Here is a 22368-nt window from a genome sequence, read left to right on the forward strand (position 1 = left end):
CATCCAGAACCAACAAGGGCGTTCCGCCACTACGACTGTCCTACTTTGCAGGGTCGGCGTCTCCACCAGAACCTTCCACTTGGGAAGAGGTAGAGCAGATGCCAGCCACCGAAGCCAGTCTCTGGAGGAAAGCCGCGCAGGAGGAGATTGACGCACTGCACAAGAACAAGACCTGGACACTCACAGAATTACCTGCTGGTAAGAAAGCAATTGGGAGCAAATGGGTGTTCAAGGTTAAAAGGGGTTCAGAAGGGGAGGTGCAACGTTACAAAGCAAGACTAGTGGCACAAGGTTTTTCACAGCAATATGGCCACGACTATGACCAAGTCTTTGCACCGACAGTGAGATACAGTAGCGTAAGATTACTTTTAAGCATCGCAGCATCTAAAGGGATGGAGGTGAAACACATCGATATAGCTACTGCGTTTTTGCATGGGGAAATTTCTGAAGAAATTTACATGAAGCAGCCTAAAGGTTTTATAAAGCCAAATGAGGCACATTTGGTTTGCAAGCTTCAAAAGGGACTGTATGGTTTAAAACAAGCAGCCAGAGCCTGGAACTTGAAATTGCATGGAATGCTGGTGAAACTTGGGTACAAGCAAGGTGAAGCTGACAAGTGTTTGTACACTAAGCAGAGTAATGGACAATTTTCTTATATTCTTGCCTTCGTTGACGACCTTTTAATCGCAACGTCAAATGACAGGGATTATAAAAATGTAGTCCAGCACCTCAACAAGGAAGTGCAAGTGAAGGAATTAGGACCAGTTGAGTATTACCTCGGGATTCAAGTGGAAAGAGAACAGGATGGTTCATTTCTACTTAATCAGAAGCAAAAGATAATTGAACTGTTGGAGAGTATGCAATTGCAGGATGCAAAACCCGTCGACACCCCGATGGCTACAGACTTCTTAAAGAACCAAGAGGATTCGAAGCTGCTGCCAAACAACACAGAGTATCGTTCAGCAATTGGTAAACTTTTGTATTTAGTTACCACATGCAGACCTGATTTAGCCAATGCAGTAGGGATTCTCAGCAGGAAAGTGAGTAGTCCCACTGAGCATGATTGGGTTGGTGTGAAGAGGGTGGTTCGATATCTTAAGGGTACAATGGATTGTAAATTAAAGTTACCAGCTGTCAGTGACCCTAAGCTCATTGGGTACACTGATGCTGACTGGGCGGGTGATAATTCTGATTATAAATCCACAAGTGGGCATGTCTTTATGTATGGGGGCGGAGCTATCACATGGGGCAGTTATAAACAGAAATGTATAGCTTTATGTTGCAGCTACAGAAGCGTGCAGAGAGATTTCCTGGCTGGACCAACTCCTAACAGACTTTGGCGTGGAGAGAAAGGAACCTATAAGCCTGCTGGAGGACAACCAAAGCTGTCTAAAGCTGGCGCAGAATGAGAAGTTCCTAGCATGCTCAAAACACATTGGGGTCAGGTACCACTACGTTCGCCAGATGATACAAGATGGACTTGTCGAACTGTCGTACTGCTGCACATCGGAGATGACAGCAGACATCCTAACAAAACCCCTGCCAAGACAGAGTTTCCAGAACCTGCGTGTCAAGCTGGGACTCTTGGGTGGTTGAATAAAGTTGCTTATGTTTTGTTTTGTATGTAATGAATGTTGTGAATTGCCTGAGAAGGGGTTTGTGGGATGGAACACTGGGGCAGACAAGTCACAACAGTTCCTAGAGTGTCCACTAACAGGAACTCACCTGGAGGTACACCTGACTACAGGTCAGTTCCTGTTCCCTCAGACATGCAAATGAGTTGGATTAGATAAGCCCCTAGCCTGCAATCACTCTCTCTCTTAGCTACTTCCTCCTTCGATGGGAACACATCTCAAGAGAATCTCTAGTTAGCATGGTTCTCACTCTAGGCCTGCAGCCAAGAGTGAGACCAAATGGAGTCTTACTTTACTAAGTAGTCTCTAGATGTATATATACTTGTAACTTTTCTAAGCAAGCCTGCCTTTCTGAGATTATGCTGTAACTCAGGATGAAACTGTAAGTAAACTCTATCTTATTTTATAAACACTGTGTTGTGTATTTCTTTTAAGAGGGACAAAGGGGACCTTTGCCAGGAAGTGTAATATTGAACTATAAAGTGTAATATTGTTATAGAGATTCTAGCGAATCTAACGCACATGCTTTGCTGCGCACAAAAGGGGAATGTCACTCTGCTAATATTGGAAGCTTGCTAACACAAGCTTGGATAGGATCTATCTAATAATATATCCTAATCCACATCCCTAACATTCCCATAAAACTTTCCTGCAGTTAGAATTCGCCATCACAGGAGAGAGAGAGAAAAATATCACATCTCCAGTCTCTCTTCCGAACAGGAGTGCACTAAGCAAAACATATAATTTCATAAGGAGGGGGAAAAAATCGAGCACTTCAAATGTCAAGAGTACTTTTTAAATATCACATCAACATTTTTCCTGCCATTGAGCTGTTCTAATGTCTTTCGGAATGAGTGAGCGCTTGTCTTGTTTGAGACTGTCATTTCCTGCAGGACGTGGGACCATTCCAAACACAGAGATGTCTAGGAGAAGATGTGCGAAGCAAACCCAACCCAGTCTGCAGCTTTCCGGGCAATGCCTTGCAAATTGCTTTAAAAAAACACACCACACACACACACACACCACTCTCCCACATTTAAAAATGTATATCTAATACAGCAGAGGATAGGTCGGTGTTTGGAAAAGAGAGGAGGATTGTGTGGGCTTTATAGAGCCCTAAAATTGACAATAATAGGGGGTCTTTAGGGTTGTTTTTTTTTTGTGGGTGTCATTTTGTTATTTTGTGGATTAAAGGGAATAGCAGGAGAGGAAATGCTTCTCCTTCTCCTTTTGAACCATGGAGCTATAATCCTTTCATCAAACAAGACAAACTGTTCCCCATCATCCTTCATGATGGATTTATAATCCTGTAATTCATAACTTCCTAACACTTGTTCGATGTCATCCGTTTCCTCCACAGAGTATTGCTGGGAAGAAGGGAGACGCCTGCCAGATCTTTACATTTATTTTAGCATCGGTGGGTGGAAGAAGTTCACTGGTTGGAAGCCTAATGGACCACCAGCCTCCTCTTAGAGTACCTATTTCATTTAGGAGCACAAGAAGCAGCCTTATCCCGAGCAAGGCTTTATAGTTACCTCCTTCAACCCACATTTTACTGGCTTCCTCGCGAGAATATCATGGAGGACTTTGTCAAAAGCCTTACTAAAGTTAAGATACACTGTGTCCACTGCATTTCCTGCATTTAGCATTAGAAGGGGAAGACCAGGTGGGGAATGGGTAGCTCCAGCCTTGATGTCAGTGAGAATATGTGTAGGCGAGGAGGTGACTGTCCTAGAACGCAGAGCCATGGAAATTGTAACAGCTTCTCAGAATTAATCACTAGAAGGATGCTGTCAAGCTTCCATAATGAGCTAAGGAGACCTCGCTCAGATTTTCTTTAAATTGAATGAAGGCATGTTTGCAGTCATTTCAGTGGGAGTGACTTTCGCTTACGAGAAGAAGGAGTTCAGGCTTTGAAAGCAATGCAAAGGTTTTCTTGGGGTTGGCAGAGCTCATTCCAAGGGTCAAATCAGACATGATGGAGCAGCTATGTGTTTTTTGCTGCAATGCGCTCTTTGTGCGACTTCCCTCGTGCTTGAAGTTGTCGTTAGTGCAGAATACTGCAGCACAATTGCCGACCCTGTCCATATGTAACACCTTTGCTCATTGCTGATTTTCTGCCAAGCCAAATTCAAGCTGTTACTATGATTATATAAAGCTTGGGACCCGTTTGCCTGCGAAGTTGCCACATCCCACTTGACCACCTCAATCGATGGAACTGGCTCCACATAATACTCAAATTATACTCAAGCAAATTGATATTTTAGTTTGGCAGCAGTCAAACTTCGGAACTCGCTGCCTATTGATACAGTTGCTTTAAACTGGTTTTACTATTAATTTCGTTGTTTTATTCAAGTACAACAATGTGACAACATATTACAGTATGCAAACAGCAGAATTTATTATTTGATGTGATAAACCAGAAATGGTAGTCGACGGAAGTCAATAGGGAGGGGGGAAATTGGAAAATGTATGTTTAGTTATGTTATTTGATATTTGTTATGAGAAAAGATAGGACACGGGTGGCGCTGTGGTCTAAACCACTTAGCTTTGGGCTTGCCGATCAAAAGGTTGGCGCAGGCACCCCCAAACTGTGGCCCTCCAGATGTTTTGGCCTACAACTCCCATGATCCCTAGCTAACAGGACCAGTGGTCAGGGATGATGGGAATTGTAGTCCAAAACATCTGGAGGGCCGAAGTTTGGGGATGCCTGGGTTGGCAGTTCGAATCCCTGTGATGGGGTGAGCTTCCATTGCTTGGTCCCAGCTCCTGCCAACCTAGCAGTTTGAAATCACCCCCAAAAGTGCAAGTAGATTAATAGGTACCGCTCTGGCGGCAAGGCGTTTCCATGCGCTGCTGTGGTGTCAGTGTTCCATTGCGCCAGAAGCGGCTTAGTCATGCTGGCCACATGACCCGGAAAAACTCTGCGGAACAGACAAATACTGGCTCCCTCGGCCTGTAAAGCGAGATGAGCGCCGCACCCCCAGAGTCGTTTGTGACTGGACCTAACTGTCAGGGGTCCCTTTACCTTTACCTTTATGAGAAATGAAACTCAATAAAAATTAATTATTATTTTTTTAAAAAAAAATTCATTGTTTTATTCTTTTTGTACACCACTTTTAGGGTTGTTGCTATTGTTTTTCAAACAATCAAGTGGTATACACATTATATGAAATAAAGTAAATATTTTATGTGGGTGCCCAATTGGTATATGGTGTATGAGTGGCCGGGGCAGGAGGTAGGAGAGTATTTATATTATTATTATTTACATGAAATGGAGCATACAGGTGAAGGAAGCTAAACTTAGCCTCTTCACTTGTTACATGGTGCTCCATTGCTTCATCATCACATTATTATTATTATTATTATTAGTAGTAGTAGTAGTTGTAATATTTGTAATCCCTACCCACCCTTCCCCAGAAGATTACAGATAAAACAGCATAGAAAAACACAATTTAAACAGTAAAAACAAGCCCACCCAGAACCCCCAATCCATAATCCAATCCATAATCCATATAATCCCTTGCAGACTCTGTGTTATAAAGATGTCTCCAAATATGACATGAAGATTGGCAACATCAACCCTGCCATGTGGAAATCCCTTGCAGACAACCACAGTGCCTGGATACAGGCAGTCAAGTTGTGTATCCACAGCAGTCACCAGAGGAGAAATGACTGCTGGGAACAACGCAGAAAGAGGAAATGCCATGGGGGATCTGCATTGGCACAACTGGATGTCTTTATCTGCCCCAGCTGCAACAAAACATGTCTCTCCCATATCAGTCTCGACAGCAGCAGCAGGTGCTGCAACTGCCCAGCAGCTTGACCTCACCCGCCCAAGGCACACTCCTCTATTGTCTCCCGAGACAGATGGATGTCAACAAAACCCATACAATATATTACAGGGAGGACACCCAAATCCATTTTCAAAGGTTAGGGCAAAGAGTTGCATGTTCAGTAACCAAGAAAGCAGGTACACACTGGCAGAAATGGTTCAGCTTATTTGGTTCGACTCCTAATTTGAAGTGTCAGGAGAAATTCTATTCAGTTAAAAGCAAATTTACCTATTCTGCACCTCCTGAAAGGTTTGCGAAGCAAAACAAAATTCACGCGTCTCTGAATTTTGCAATGCAGATCTCTAGCCAAGTAATGCGTGCAAAAATCCATATACTAGGGTAAAGTGTGCATATAAATACATTTAGTAGTGAAGATAACATACAAAAGTGCATTATATTAGGGGAAATGGCTTTTCAAGAAGTGTGTGTATTAGAGAAAATTGCATATGAAAAGGAGGAAATTCACACAAAAATGCTGACCAATTTTCAGGAGAGCTTTTTTAAAAAACTACAAACTGATGGGAAAACATGGAGAACTGAATTTGAGATGGGGGAAAGTGCCAAACCGAGAGAAACTGAAGTTGACACATTCGCCAATCCCTACCCTTGATAGAAATATGGTTGCCCATCTCACCCCCAAGGTTTATAAGTGAACAGTGTAGGCATTTGATTACTTGTGGCTGTCCCAGTACATCTTGTTTGGCCTTAAGGCCAGGGGAGAATTGGAGATTGCTGTCCTGATACGGTCACCTTTTCCTGGCTCTGCAAGTGAGGAACATGAACTATGGACCTGTAAACTTGAGTAACAGCTGCGTCTGACTTTGAAACTAACCTAGTGGCTTTCACAACACATTTATCATCCTGCCCTGCAATTTTTATTTTCTCTAAAATCAAACTGACAACGGTGGTGCAGCCTAGATACCAGTGGATGCTGTGGATTGATGGCATCCCTGTTTTTCTCAGAGCTGCCTTCTGCATTCAGCTGCAGCCAAGGATAGATATGCTGGAAGATTTTGTTCAGTCCACCCATAAGCAACATCTCCATCATCACTTTGATCCAGCTAGCGCAGAGCTTCCCAAACATTTCATGTTGCTGACACACTTTTTAGACGTGCCTCATTTTACAACACAGCCAATGTCAGTTGGCTGGACTGAGGAGGGACGATGGGAACCACACACCCCCTTCCTGCATCTTCCAGAGAAGAGGAGGACAGTATAGAGTTAGAACAGTGGTTTGCAGAAGGTCATAGTTCAGAGGCTGCAGAGGGGAGGAGCTGGTAAATATTGGGAGAGCAGCAGGAAGAAGAAGCACCAGTGGAGAGACAGCTAAAAGACTCAGTGTCTCTTGAAAGCATTCCTGACCCCGCCCCTCCCAGAACAAGGCGTGCCTTGAGAGTAATAGAACAGAAAACTCAGAGGCAGAAAGCACAGATCAGCCGGCGCAGGGGTGACGTAGAATAGGAGGGACTGAGAGGGTGGGACTTTACTTGGAGCAACACCATTAACTAAGAGAGACTTCATTCCTTCATCTCTCTGTGTGAATATTGAATAAACTACCTGGTAAGAACTCTTCTTGTTTTTCTGTTTCTTGGCATCCCACTGTGAGACGGAGGCTTCCCTGAAGCCTTGACAGTAATTCAGTTTTACCAGCAAACCGGAGGTTAAACTCATCCCTTCTTTCCAGCCCCAGGAAGAACGCAGGGAGCGTTTGTGTGACGCAGGGGCGTACCCAGGATCAAAATTAGGGGGGGGCAAGGGGCGGGGGCAAGGGGCGGGAGGGGAGGGGCCACAGTGGGAATATGGGCGGGGCTACGTGGCCTGCGTCCTCCCAGCTCTTCTGAGGAGGCAGCCCCAGGCTCTTGTTCCCGGCGCGAAGCTCCAGAGGCGCGCGGGGAACGCAAGCCTGGGGCTGCCTCCTCCGCACCTCCCAGGTCTTCCGAGGAGGCGGCCCCAAGCTCCCGTTCCCGGCGCGAAGCTCCAGAGGTGCGCGGGGAACGCGAGCCTGTGGCTGCCTCCTCCACTTACACTCCCCGCTCCCGCTTAGCGCTCCTCCGCTTACGCTCCCCTCGCGCCTCTGGAGCTTTGCGCTGGGAGCCGGAGCCTGGGGCTGCCACGCTGCGCCCCTTAGCCTTTTGCTTCTGGGGGGGGCAATTGCCCCCTCCTGCCCCCCTGCCCACGGCACTGGTCGCCCCTCTGGGCAGCTCGCCCCATCCCCCGGGTGCGCTGTTTCCCTCCGTCTCTTACGTTTACACCCCACCGCTTTTGCAGCTCGATAGTGGGAGGGGGAGAGGAGAAAGTGCGATGGGTTATGGAAAGGGGAAAGGGCAGCTGGCTTCTAGAGTAGGGCAGCTGCCCTAACTTGCCCCGTGGTGGGTACGCCCTTGGTGTGACGCACCTACACACTGCAGCCGACACACTAATGTGTCGCGACACACGGTTTGGAAAGCTCTGAGGTAGAGTAAAGTTATTTGGATGACTATATTTTGCAATGAATTGACAGTAGGCTGTTGTTGTAATGAAGCCTTGAGAGCATCTGCTTTGAATGCAGAAGGTCCCAGATTCAATCCGCAACATCTCTAGGTAGGGTTGGGCATGTCCCCCTGTCTGAAACACTAGAGAGCTGCTGCCAGCCAGTGCAGACAAAACTGAGCTAAATAGACTATTTTTGTGATAGAGCCACTTAGGGCACATTTGTGTGGGAAAGTGGCATACAAATGAAAGCAGCTATCTTCATAGTACAGGATCAGGCACCTGCATGGCTAACTTACGTGAATCTAATAATAATATTGTGCAGGCCCTGTTGCACTGTCTAGATGTGTCTTTTGGATGCAGATGGGATGTGAAGTTGCATTTTCATTCTGGGCTCCAAATTGCTCTCTGCTGGCACCAAACCATGTCCATATTTACTGCACCAGCAGAATTTAAACTCCTCCTTTGTTTTGACCCCCCCCCCAGAAAAGTAGCCATGACTAATAGCATCCAGCAGACTGATCCTTTGATCACAGAGTGACAATAACAGCAGCTGGCATGCCAAGAACCTCATATGGATGAGCAGCAAACAGAATTGAATTTTGGTTTGGCTGTTGCTCTTTTTGCTCTGTATCTGATTTCCGTCAGAGCCCGTGAAGAAAATCCTTGTGAACACATACCATGATGTGAGGGCAAATGAATGGCTTCTTCTCATCCTGCTACTGCTGGAAATAATTGTCAAGAATGCTCAATAGCATCTGCTTGTCCGGGATCCCTGTCACTCTGCAGAGGCAGATTTAGGAGACTGTGACCGGTTCCCCCCCCCCACATGCTGAGGGGGCACCTTCCCGCCTCTTTCCCAAAGCTTAGTAATCACTTGCTTTGGAAAGGAGGCACAAGAGCTCTGACAGGGTCCGAGGGCCCTCCTGTTTCTTTCCCAATGACTAGTTAGCGCAGGCATAGGCAAACTCGGCTCTCCAGAAGTTTCAGGACTACAACTCCCATCATCCCTGACCACTGGTCCTGTTAGCTAGGGATAGTGGGAGTTGTAGTCCCAAAACATCTGGAATGCCGAGTTTGCCTATGCCTGAGTTAGTGCTTGTCGAGCTTTGGGAAGGAAACAGGGGGGCTCTAGGACCCTGCCTGAGCCCTTGGCCCTCTTACCCTTGGCCCTCTTTGCTTTGATGGTGTTTCCTGCTTGGCAGGGGGTTGGACTGGATGGCCCTAGTGGTCTTTTCCAACTCTATGATTCTATGATTCCCAAAGCCCAGCACCTCGCTTACTGGGGTTTAGGAAGGCAGTGCGAGCAATGGGTGGGTGGGTAGATGTCTAATTTTGGCATTGCACAGGATGCCATATTACCAAGGTCCACTCCTGCACTCTGTTCTTTAGGCAAGGAAGTGGCATAACAGTGGAGCCTCCCCTCACTTAATCATTATGAAGGACTTCCAATAATGATTCTGCAGCACCACACAAGAAAAGCAATGCGGGCCAGACAGATGTATATTCAGCAGTATTACCTTTCAGAGGCAACTACATGACGAGCTGCAATTCAGAAAGCCAAGGAGCAGCCTTGAGTGTTGCAAATGTGCACTCCCATTTGCAGCATTGCAAATAAATCTATTTACTTAGGCTGTAGTGTTACACAGACTCACTAGTGAGTTAACCCCATGGAACTCAGCAGGGCTCATTCCTGAGGAGACAAGCATAAGATTGTGCTGTTTGTTTGCAACTCGGGACACAGTTCCATGAGACTTAAAGGTAAAGGGACCCCTGACCGTTAAGTCCAGTCACGGACGACTCTGGGGTTGCAGCGCTCATCTTGCTTTACTGGCCAAGGCCTCTGCTTAAAGACCTCCAAAGAAGGAGACTCCACCACATGACGGTGTCTGAAGCCAGTGATGATAACTCCCTTTCTGCCTCAATCTGCACTGTACAAATACAGGTATATGAAAAACAACAAGGCGATACACTGAGCAACACTGGGGAGAGCAGCTGCTATTGCTGTCAGAGCCATGAAAAACGAGGGGCCTTCAATGAAACATTCACTCTCCCAAGTACTTTTTCTTTAAAACTGAAAATGTTTGATGTAGAACATTCAGCTCAGCTCAGCCTCCCGAAAATACCAAACCATTCAGGTTTGTGGTCTTAGCTGAAGGCCAAAACAATCACGGACCTATAAGTATTAGCACTGCACAGAGATATTGAAGTGCTACAACTACCGTAGATATAAGAATCAGCAGTACAGTCCAAATATTGCCTTAATTCCCCCCATTCTGTTATGCTAGGCAAGGCAGCTCATGGAGTAACTGCCCTTTTTTTCACCCTTAGCTAAAGTTTTTGATTAAGTCGACTCGTAAGAGATTTTAGGTGAGTGCAAGCAAAACCTTCCCACAATCAACCTATAGAGCTGGTGTGGGGAACATTTGGCACTTCAGATGTTCCTGAAGTACAGCCCCAAAAGAAAGTAGGAAGAGCCATTGACCTGAGATAGCTCAGTTAGTAGAGCATGAGACTCTTAATCTCAGGGTTGCGGATTCAAGCCCCATGTTGGGCGAAAGATTCCTGCTTCACAGGCGGTTGGACTAGATGGCCCATGTCAAAGGCCTGGAAACGATGCCTTATGAGGAACGGCTTAGGGAGCTGGGTATGTTTAGCCTGGAGAAGAGAAGGTTAAGGGGTGATATGATAGCCATGTTCAAATATATAAAAGGATGTCATATAGAGGAGGGAGAAAGGTTGTTTTCTGCTGCTCCAGAGAAGCGGACATGGAGCAATGGATTCAAACTACAAGAAAGAAGATTCCACCTAAACATTAGGAAGAACTTCCTGACAGTAAGAGCTGTTCGACAGTGGAATTTACTACCAAGGAGTGTGGTGGAGTCTCCTTCTTTGGAGGTCTTTAAGCAGAGGCCTGACAGGCATATGTCAAGAATGCTTTGATGGTGTTTCCTGCTTGGCAGGGGGTTGGAGTGGATGGCCCCTGTTGTCTCTTCCAACTCTATGATTCTATGAACTCTACAATTTTATGAATCTATGATTCGAAGAGAGAGAGCCTGCTGCATCAAGCCCATGTAGTCCAGCATCCTGTTCTCACAGTGGCCAACCAGAGGCCTGTGAGAAACTCTCATATAGGAGCTGAACACAAGAGCACTCTCCTCTCCTGGCCGACGGTTAGGGATGATGGGAGTTGTAGTGCAGTAACATTTAAGCACTATGCATAATATAGAGCATGGGTAGGGAACTTGTGACCCTGGAGCGTGGATCAAGGAGAAATCCAGCCCTTGAACCAATAAAAACAATTCACTACCCAGTGTCCAAAGTAAATACAGAGCTAGTTTGTCCTTGCAATAGCACTGTCAAGCATTAAATTCCCTTGCATGCCACTTTTTCATTAGTTTGAGGTGGGAGAGTGGGTGATATTTGGTGCAAAACTGGCCGCGACTGCTGCCGCAGTGCTGGCAACAGAACTGGGTTCATGCCCTAGCACTGGCATGTCAAGCCCTGTCATTGTGATCCTTTCCTTTAGCCGTGACAAGGCTGCCAGAGTGTAATCTGCACTATAAATGTGTCTAGCTTGAAGCGCAAATAAATTATTCAGTGTTTTAAAATATGGCAATATTAATCAACACAGTTATATCCATCATTTTCTTTTGCTCCCTGGTGATTAACTGCGTGATTGATTAAGAACACTTCCAGAAGCCCTCGTGTGCAGCAAAAAGCTATCATTTATTATTATTTTGTTTTTCATTGAATTTGTCAAAACACGATCTTGAGACTCTGCGTCATGAGCTGAATTGGATAACAATGCTGCTAGCTGAAGGCAATCTGGTGGGATTCCATAAAGAGGGTTCCAATTACTTTATTGCAAGTCTTCTCTTTGGAAACATGCTGAACTTTGTTACCGGAAGAGCCCACTTAATGGGCCTTGACGGCTGGTGGCTACTCTGTACGGAAGGATTAAAAGTGAGTTCCCGATTCCCTCTCTATTAATTTGCTCCAGCAAGCATTTGGATAGTGACCAAAGAACAGGAGCCACTCCAAAGGAATGAAATCAAATACTTGCTAAGATAGCAGGCAAATGGTGAAAAGGTATAAATATTCATTAAAAACAATGAAGGTGTGATAAACAATGCATTGTATTAAAACAAAACTAAAGAAGCAATTATAATATGGAGATGACAGACGAAATGTATCTAAAAACAACAACTCTCCTTGCAGCATCTCTTTTAATACTTTTAATACTGCCCCCTGCAGTCCAGCTATCCTAGGATCAAAAGCGGTGGAAATGTTCCACTGTATTATGAAGGTATAAATCCCACAAAGCAGGAACAATACAGGGAAAGTTGCTAAGATCTTAAGAGAGTAAATGAGAGATTGTTAAGGGGAGGGGAATTGCACCAAGGTGCAAGAATGGGAACAACAGCCACAGGAACCAAACTAAACTCCTCAGCATAGTTAGTAAAGTTAACCTCAATCAGCCTCTGGCTTTGCAGGAATTTAAGCCTCCTCTTGGTAAAACCAGAAGAAGAAGAAAATCTCCACAATGGCTTAAGGAAGAACCTGTAAGTAAATTACAAAACCTCCTCCTTAGCTCCCAATAAAACCAGGCCAAGTATGCTTTCAAGATCCAAGAATGATGCTAGGAGTGGTAGATGGAACTGCGGACGAAAACCAGCAGAAGCTCGAAGCTGAAAATTAGACCAAGAAAAATCAAGGGAGCCAACGCCCTTGGAGTCTTTCCCTAATATTAGGTAAAGGTAAAGGGACCCCTGACCGCTAGGTCCAGTCGCAGACGACTCTGGGGTTGTGGCGCTCATCTCGCGTTATTGGCCAAGGGAGCCGGCGTACAGCTTCCAGGTCATGTGGCAAGCATGACTAAGCCGCTTCTGGCGAACCAGACCAGCACACGGAAACGCCGTTTACCTTCCTGCCGGGGTGGTACCTATTTATATACTTGCACCATTAATACTGTATATGGCTTACACCAGGAATGGAGAACCTCCAGGTCATTTCCCCACCTACCCAAATGGGGTTCACCCAATGGTTCACCAAATGGGGTGGAGCCACAACACTAGCTTCCTGGCAGGTGGATCACTGTTGATTACCGGGAAGGTGGGGGGAAGGAAGGTTGGTGCGGTGCAAATGCACTGGCAGGACTGCCAAATTGGCTCCTGTATCAGGACGTTTCCCCCTGTTTTCTTGTAATGTCCTAAATTCAGATACGTGAACTGATACGATGAAAAAGCTGAGTGACACAACAGTTTTTAAATTCCTGCTTGTTAAAATCTCTGCTGGCTCATCACTGGGGCCTCCTCCCTGCTGATATGTATGTAAACAGGGTGGTGTAGAAATTTCTAGAGGAGGAGGAAGACTTCTATTTTTAAAATATTCATAGGTTCCTTTGGCTCAGAAGGAAAATTGAGTTTTGTCCTCTTCGTATTTGCTGCTGCTGTTTTAATTTAATGTCATCTTATTTGTAATTGTTTTTATACTTTGGTGGGAGATGCCACAAGGACCCCCATTGTGTGGTATAGAATTGTGGGATATAACATTTTAATGAATACAAAAATACATATAAGTTGCCACTAGAGGTGGCCAGCTCAGTCTGTAACCAGTTCATGTCAATTTCACATTATGGCTTTAAAAAACCATACCAATAGTTACATAAGTATTTTATCTCTACTTTCAAATTTTGGTACTTTTTATGAGACAAGACTTGTAACTATAAAATTAGGAAAGGTGCAAAAATCCAAAGGTTAATTACATTCCAATCCGCAGATTAATCTGTGAAATTTGTTCTGGATAAATTCATTTTGGATTGAAACTGAGTTCTTCGGCATCCCTATTGTCTCCTGATGCTGCATTCATGAAGTGATGAACATGTCTGAACCGTCCTTCCTGTAAAAAATTGGGGATCTGAACAAGGTGCAGAAATTTGTCCTCAGTTTGGACTCCTGTAATACACATTTGTACTTTTAAAGCAGCATTATACCGCTTTGAACAGTCATGGCTTCCCCCAAAGAATAATGGGAACTATAGTTTGCTATGGGTGCTGAGTGTTATTAGGAGAACCATGTTCCCTTTACAGAACTACAGTTCCCAGAATTCCCCGGGAAGAGGGATTTATTGCTAAACCACTCTGGGAATTGTAGCTCTTTGGGGGGAATAGGCCTCTAAGGACCCTTCACAAACTACACTTCCCAGAATTATTGGGGGGAGGGAAGCAATAACTGTTTAAACTGGAATAATACTGCTTTGTATACATAATTTGGCTAGGGCCACAGTTTGAATGCCATACTCAAAAGGCAATCATAATAACAACATGTAATTATTTTATAAAGTAAATCACTCAGCAGTGCTAGACTGAAGGCACCAGAGGATATGATTGAAACATACAGTCAGAGGAAGATGATGCTTTTTTTGTTCTTAATGGGCATGTTTTCTTTGCACCCTCACAATTTTTAAAAGGAAGATAAGAGACACAAAATGAATTTAAACCACCTCTTCAGCTTTCAACGCCATTTGTGGCTTTCCCAAAGGAATACATCACCCGGAAAATGCCCCAATAAAGCTAAAAAGCATTTTTGAAACTACCAAATGAGGTGTTCACTCAATGTGGCATTGATTGTGCGTTAACTGAAATTTTGCTATTTGTAACAGCAGCAGTTCAAACAGAGCAGCAATTTCAACCGCGGGGGAGGGGGGAAGTATATTGCAAAACTGCGCCACTTACGGAAAAAGACAGAACTTTCAAGGGAGATGGATCACTGGCATAGTGTTTCATTCCATTTTCATGCTGGTCTGCCTTCCCTGTTTCTCAGGGAAACATTAAGAGCGCAAAAACTGCCTTACTGGGTGAGGATGAGATTCCATCTCGTTCACAGCAATGGCTAGACGCAAGCAGGACACAAAGCCAGCAGCTCCTTCCAGTGTTCTCGGCACCTGATTTTCAACAGTTCAGGCACTGGTGACTTCAAAGTTACAATACTGCAGTGCACTCTACGTGGGGCTTCCCTTGAACCAGTTCCAGAAGCAGCAATTCGTGCAGAATGCTGCAGAGCCGAGATCTGCTTGGGTTGCTGATTTGCAACTGAGCCAAGTTCAAGGTGTCACTATTGGCATACAAAACACATCGACAGATGGGGGGCCGGTTTGCTTGTGGGATCGACTCACCCCGTATACACCCACTCGACGCCTTCGGTCTGCAGAAGTATTGTTCTGCACTTCCAAAATTGTTCTTTCAGTGTGGCAGCACCTACATTTTGGAACTCTCCATCTGTTGACATCAGGTGGGTGCCTGTGTGCTGTATTCTTCCTGGTGCCTCCTTGCAACATTTTAATTTAGGCATTGCAGGGGGTTGGACTGGATGACCCTAAGGGTCCCTTCCAGCTCTACAATCTGTGGTTCTATTCAGGCATGTGTGGTTGTGTTTTGACCTCTTTTGTGGTTAATTTTAATTAATTTTAGTTGCTTTTCGCTGTTTTCTTTATTGGTCATTTTAATATTTCTTGCAAACCGCTTGGACCAAAACAGTAGGTTGAGTGGGCACAATTACTGAAAGTAAGTATTTATTATGATCGGGGCTGTCATCTGTTTAAATAGTTTTAAATTGGTGGATTACCCACCTTTTGACTGGTTAAGTGCATCAATAGTCAAATTGCTCCCAGATGCATATGAGAAAAAGCATCAGTGTAGGACGCTGCCTTTCTGAGATATCGCAAGAAGTATGAGTATTACTCACAATCAAAGTACTAGTCGCTGTGAGTAGCAAAAAAGCCACCTTTTTATTCCCTGTTTCAAGAACACAACGGGAGTCTTGCTGTCAAAGGAGTTCCAGGGGAATGTAACCTGCTTTCACCTCACATCCATATCCGTCCTTATTCATTAAATTCGCCCCGAGCCCTTAAAATGAAATTAAACCAATAAATTCCAACATCCTTACTTATAAGTGCAGCGTTACAGAATGTCCTTTGAACCCTGCGCTTTATCTAGGTTGCTCTGAGCAATGCAAGCCATTGCTCTTCAAATGCTGAGGAGCCATGAACTGGCTTTGCCCCTGACATGAGATGGCTTGCACCAGTGGCACCAAACAGCGTTAGCCTCTGGAACAGTAGGAAAATGAACTAAGGAAGAGAGAACATGGGATAGCATGAAGGTGTGTCTACACCACACATCAATACTGATTTTGTTCTAGTTTAACTTGCATGGATTGTACCCTCTGGAATCCTGGGCCTTGTACCTTAGTGCAGGGTGCTAACCACCCTCTGCTATAGATTTCTGCCTACCTACCCAGAACTGCAGTTCCCATTGTTCCCCGGAAAAGAAAAGAAACAGGATCAATAGTTCTTTGAAAAAAATCACAAAAGCATTTTTCTGTCCCATAAAAAACCCCCAAAAAACTGATCAGAATAAAAAGGCCTTTAGTAGCTGGTGAAAAACAGTGAGGGAGAGGGTCTGGCTGCACGTGAGGGGACGAGGTGCTCCATAATTTGGGTGCAGCCACTGAGAAGGCCCTGTCTCTTGTCCCAGCCTGCCTGCCTTCCATCCTAGACACAGTGAAGGGCCTCTCTTTCCATTCTTAGGGAAAAGATAGCATGGTGAGCGTAGGAAGCAATCTATAAAGTACTCTGGACTGAAGCCATCTAGGGCTTTAAAGGTAACCACCAAAACTTTGAATTGTGTCCAGGGGTGTATTGGTGACTAGTGCAGCCATCTGCAGGACCAACATACTGTGATCCCATGAGCGAGCGTCCACCAGCATCTTTGCAGCTGCTGTTAGTTATACACCTACTACAAAGCAGGAGCTAGACTTAAATCAGCAGAGGAAAGGAAGGGCAGTCTTTGTTGAGACAGATGGTATCTCTCAGCAGGCCTAACCTAGTGCTTCATAGCCCTTCCTTGAGCAATAGGATATCTCAGGAGGACAACCTTTTTATGGATCCTGTTTGCTTATGAGAGGAATATACTGGTCATATATATATATATATATATATATATATATAGAGAGAGAGAGAGAGAGAGAGAGAGAGAGAGAGAGAGAGAATCAGATGTCAATGGAGACTGCTAGTTTTTAAAGCAGTATCAGTTTATCTCAAAAGCAAATATCATGCTCTTGGAGCTCCCGAACCAGCAGCAAACACACACATTTGCATACACAAACCCTCACACATGTCTTCTTCATGGGCTGCAATTGAATCATTGCAACTTGTTCTCTCCAGGTGGGATGTTGCCGGCAGACAGTAGCCACCAGCCCTCAGAATGCCATTCATCAAACCCCTTCACCCTCGACTGACCTGCAGGGCCCATTAATGGAACGTTTTTAGTCATTCCCTATCCAGGGGGTTGTGGGTGGGTGGGTGTGGGGAGGAACCATTTTTGTTGTAGTAGTAGAAACATAGGAATCTGCCTTAACTCAAGTTAGACTACGGGTCCATCTAGCCCGGTATCAACACTGACTCTGCAAGGTTTTCTGATGGGAGTCCTTTGCAGATTTACCTGGAGATGTCGGGGCTTTCTGCGTGCAAGGCAGAAGCTCTCTGGAGCTATGGCCACATTCCCTTGGAGGGTTGGACACACAGAGAATGCATGCCCAAAGTGGGTGGAATTAGGGCTGGGGTGAGCATGGCTGGCGTTGAAATTGGGTGCGCACCCGTCTTTCTCTCCCTGCAATCCCATCCTCCCCCATTTTCTCCCCTTTCCACCTGTCTGCCCCTCTTCTGCAGAGAAGCGTAGACATAGTTAAATGTATCTTCAGGTGACATGACATAAAAGCATGCCTGTGTTACACTAGCAAAGCCCAGGGCGAACGCTGAGCAAATGTGACGTGCACAGACCCTAAATCTGATTTAGCCTCTGCATCCTAATTGATCTATAGATCAATTTTCCACATGTTTTCTTGCACAAAATTTCAGAACTCGTACACACAACCACACACCAGAGAGAGCAAACGGCTGTCCTCGGGCTAAAAATGACAAGCAAACAAAGGTTCTTGCAAAAGTAGTCCGAATCCTATTTTTTTTAACAGATGCTATTTACTCACTTCTTGCTTTGAAGTATGCATTTTTAATTCGATTTCACACCGAGGCAATCGTAAGATAAATTATGCGGATCAGTGCAAGGGAAGGGAGGGAGGGGAATATCTAATGGCTGTGGAGAAATCCAGAATATCTCTTTGCATAGAGTTCTGCGGATATAGAGTTTCAGGACAATTCAATCTGGTTTCAACTTAGGCATGGGGAAAATAAGGAAATACTTTAGCAGCAGTGATAGAGTAGACCTGTGCATATCTACTCAGAAGTAAGTCCCACTGCAGTAAGGCTTACTCACAAATTGATTGAATTACACTGCGACTCCAGACCTATGGAATCCCATGGGCCTAGGTCTGCAGCCTGGGTGGATATAAGGACTGAGGCAAGAAGCAGGAATTTGACCATTTGTCCCCAATCTGCCCCTTGAATTTGCTCCACATCCAATATATAGACAACTACTTACACAGTAGGGAGAAGGCAGGTGGTGGCAGTGGTGGTGGTGGTGGTGGTGTGTGTGTGTTTAACAGAGGCATCCTGACTTTCCAAACACTTTCCAAACTCCAGTTGCTATAGCAACTTAGGAAAGCTTTCTAGAAAGAGAAACACACATCACTTCTGAACTTCACCCCATCTACTTCATTAAAGTGTGTCGCAGCTGTTTGTGTTTGTTTGGATTTCTGAAAGGGGCACACACGTGTGCGTTGCTCAACCCACACTTTCCCATTTTTGGGCGGGGGGGGGGGAAATGAAGTCAACGACAAAATAATACCATATGTATGATCACTGGCAATCTTTGCAAATGTCGTCCATGCCTAGTCCTTAACTCCATCCCATGCCCTCCTCCTCCTCCTCACTGCAGATCAGTTTCAGAAGTGACACTACAAAGTGCAGTTGAACCTCTTGTAGCACCTTAGAGACCAACTAAGTTTGTCATAGGTATGAGCTTTCGTGTGCATGCACACTTCTTCAGATACACTCTTGTACAATATTTGCACTTCCTGGCAATGCAGGTAGGACTACAGGAGGGGGGGCGAACCCAACCCAAAATGTGTGCTTACATTCAAACTGATCCAAAGCTCACACCTGATAATGTATCAAAAGGATGGTTATATAATCATATGAAAATGGTGATCTGAATGCAAACCTATGTTGCACAGAATGCACTTTAGATTTAAATTGGGTCTCCCATATTTATAGTGGCAAGCACAGTAACACTTCATGTGATCTTACATAGCGTGAAAACACCCTTAGCGTAGATGTTAATAAGACAGAAATTCTTCGAATTTCACATTGGACTTCAACCTGAATGAGAAAGGAGGGGGGCGTTGATGAAATAGGAAGGGTGGATAGAATGAATGAGTGTTTGGGTGGGTGGGTGGGATACAGAGACAAAAAGGGACAGATCCAGGGGGGAGGAAAGAGAAAGGAATTGGGATACCAAAATGGGGGGGGGCAGGCAAAATAAGTAGCAGGCGAGCGGAGAAAGGAAGATGAGAATGCAAACATAAAATGATAGAAAGGTGTACAACATTTGGAATTATTCTTTTGGGCTTATGGGTGGGGTTATCAATGTTTGTTGTTGTTCAAATAATATTATGCTTATATATGCTGTAAGCCACCCTGAGACCTTCTGGTGAAGAAAGAAAGAGAATAAATAAATAATTTGAAAATAACTTATACAACACTGTACAAAATGGCATCAGCTTGCAAACTACTCAGACCACTAGGCTTCTCTGTTTTGGAACAATGTTACTTCACACATACACACATTTCTAAGTAGGAAGCATTTTAGTTTTTGTGTTTAGATGGATGAATCTATGAATGACGTGGTGAACAACATTATTGCCCTTTTACTTCTTAAGAATGTGGTGTAGACTCTAGACATTTGACAGAGAGAGAGAGAGAGACTCACCTATAGTTGACACTACTGTGCCCACAAAATAGAAAGCTCCTGTGAAATCCCATCTTGGTCGGAGGGCATCTGCTCTGATGCCGGCAGCCATGGCTGCCTCATAACTTCTTAAAAAGGCCCGTAGCTCAGGGAGGCTAATGTTGAAGATCTGGCTGAAGTTCTGCAGGGTCCAGTTCCAACGCTGCAAAGCTTCTGCTTCAGATGGGCTCTCAATGGCTGAGAAGATGGTGGCTCCAGCTGTCAGGTATGCTATGATGAGCACCGCTAAGAGGACAAACCTACCATTGTCCTCGTTGAAATGCGACACGCAGCAGCAGCCCTGAGATCTCCTGATAGACATCATCCAAATTTCAGCACCATAGAGGTGATGGACAGCGGCCAACACCTCATTGGAGACACCGGCATGGAGCTACCACCCAGTTAAAGAGTCCAAGAGGAAAACTTGGGTCCTTCTTTGGATGGCTTTCTTTTCTGAGTCATTAATCTTGGCTTGTCATGTTCAATGTCAACACAGAATTCCACCTATCTGTATTCCACAGGGCTCCCCCACATCACCCTAGGCACACATATTTTTTTAGAGCCATGCTGGGGGTTCTGTCATTCTTGCAGTTCAACGTTGACCTCTTGACTTCACTGGCGTAAGAAATGGCTTTACTTTCCCAACCCAGATAGCTCCACTTGGCCACATTCTTTGTATTCCTGCTGTTATCTGAACCAAAGGCTAGCAGTGAGAAAATGCATTCAATCCATTTCAGTAATAGTGAGGTATGGTAGGTAAGGCCGGCAGAATCTGGTGTTGTCTTCTTCCTGAAGGATTCCCAATGGAGTATGTGATCTCTTTACAAATGGCCATCCTCCCTCACTCCACTCCTTGCTCCCTTTTAGTTGAGGGGGCCTGGAGATAAAACTCATTCAATGACACATGACCAACATAGATAGTTCTTCTCTGTTGGGTCTCCTAGATTCTTTGTGGAAGTTGCCTTCTTGTGTGCCAGATGTATCTGAAAAGCTACTTGAAGCAAGGGCAGGAAAACAGAGGCCAGCTGCCTTCAATACAATCTTGGAGGCTGCAAGAGTGTACATTCAGACAGCATTTATTGAGATACCACCAATCTGTATTTAAGTCACTTTGATCCATCCAACCGGCCTCTCCCTTTCTCACTTGCTTCAACTTTGAGGGCATCTCCCATGGGCTGGAAAGACCTATATCAATGAGATATCAGCAAAGCTTTATTTAGGTCTCAGATCACTAACCCTCATCCCTCTTTGTAGATCTTTATGCTCAAAATGGATTTTTGTTCAGCGAAATGCTTGGCATGTGCAACAGAGCATTCGCTTGTGGGGTGGGGTGACTTTTCTTTTTGTTTAGCATGCTGGTATCACTCCAAGAACCTGACTTGCTCCTTACACACAGAGAGATTTCACCCTCCCAAACCAAGCAACTATTGGGCATGCACTTCAAAACGAAGACATTTAAAGAAGAAAACAGACTAAAATTAAAGGGGCTAGAAAAGGACCAGGAGGTCATCCAGCTGGACCCCTTCCTTAATGCATGACCCACCTGCCCTCTATACAACACTTCCAGATTAACCCACACTTAATTCACAACATAGTGTGCCAAAAGCAAATGGTACTTTACCAAGCTTACTCCCCCCCCTTTACCTTTCTGTTTATTCAAACAGAACTACCCCTGGGTACTTCTCGTTCCGCTTCCACTTCAGAAGCTTTAGTTTGGCCATTCATCTTCTCTCCTCTCCCCACCCCACCCCACCCCCCAGTTCCCGGAGCCCGCAAACGCAGCCTCCAGCCCAGCGCTTCCTTTAACCCAGACGTGAGCAAACACGCACCATCTTCTTTTTCAAAGTACTTCTGATTCCCCGGAACGTGCAGGTTCTTTTTTTAAGCCCCCAAAACGTTCCTGAAGTGGCTTCCGGTAAACCTGGCTGGAGGTGCTGATGGGTCGCCCTCACCTCTACTACTTGATCCGAATTGCCAGCTCTGGCGGTGGGGAGAATAGCTGGGAAAGGCAGTGCGGCTGTTCAGCACTACGGATAGCGCACTGCAGCTCCGCGTGCGCCCGCGACTCCAGTCTCGCTCCCTCTCTCAGTCCCCGCCTGTAGTTGAGCTCAAAGGGCTGGCAGAGCGAGCGGGGGGAGGCTGTTCCAGCTCCAGCTTGCGAGTCGATCCACGATCGTTGCCTCCCTTCCTCGTTTCTCTCGCGACGGATCTGGGTCTTGCAAAGCGCGCCGGCTCGCCCAATGCGAAGCAAATGGGGCTGGCCAGAAGCTGGCGGTTGTGCCCGCCTTCGCCACCAACCGGGAGAGCTCTTTCTTTTTATTATTTCTGTCTTTCCTTGTTGGACCTGCTGTTTGTGCTAGACAGGCGTTTTTTTGATGCTGATGCACGAGGTTGTCATTTATTTATTTTTTTGGGAGGTGGAGGGCGGCTGTCCAGGGCCGGGATTATTTCCAGAAGCAACAGCAAA

General features: G+C 45.3%; 1 protein-coding gene across 1 annotated transcript in view; it reads right to left on the minus strand.

Moving 5' to 3' along the window:
• Window positions 1–21984, minus strand: part of KCNK12 (potassium two pore domain channel subfamily K member 12) — a 42684-nt gene extending 20700 nt beyond the window's left edge. Inside the window, exons 1-2 of the mRNA XM_035110671.2 lie at window positions 21731–21984; window positions 19884–21086 (exon numbers count right to left, since the gene is read on the minus strand). Coding sequence (XP_034966562.1) covers window positions 19884–20226 — 343 coding nt within the window. The 5' untranslated portion in view covers window positions 20227–21086; window positions 21731–21984. The remainder of the gene's footprint in view (window positions 1–19883; window positions 21087–21730) is intronic.
• Window positions 21985–22368: the final 384 nt, after the last annotated feature.

This window comes from Zootoca vivipara, chromosome 3 (assembly GCF_963506605.1).
Source record: "Zootoca vivipara chromosome 3, rZooViv1.1, whole genome shotgun sequence".
Lineage (NCBI taxonomy): Eukaryota > Metazoa > Chordata > Lepidosauria > Squamata > Lacertidae > Zootoca > Zootoca vivipara.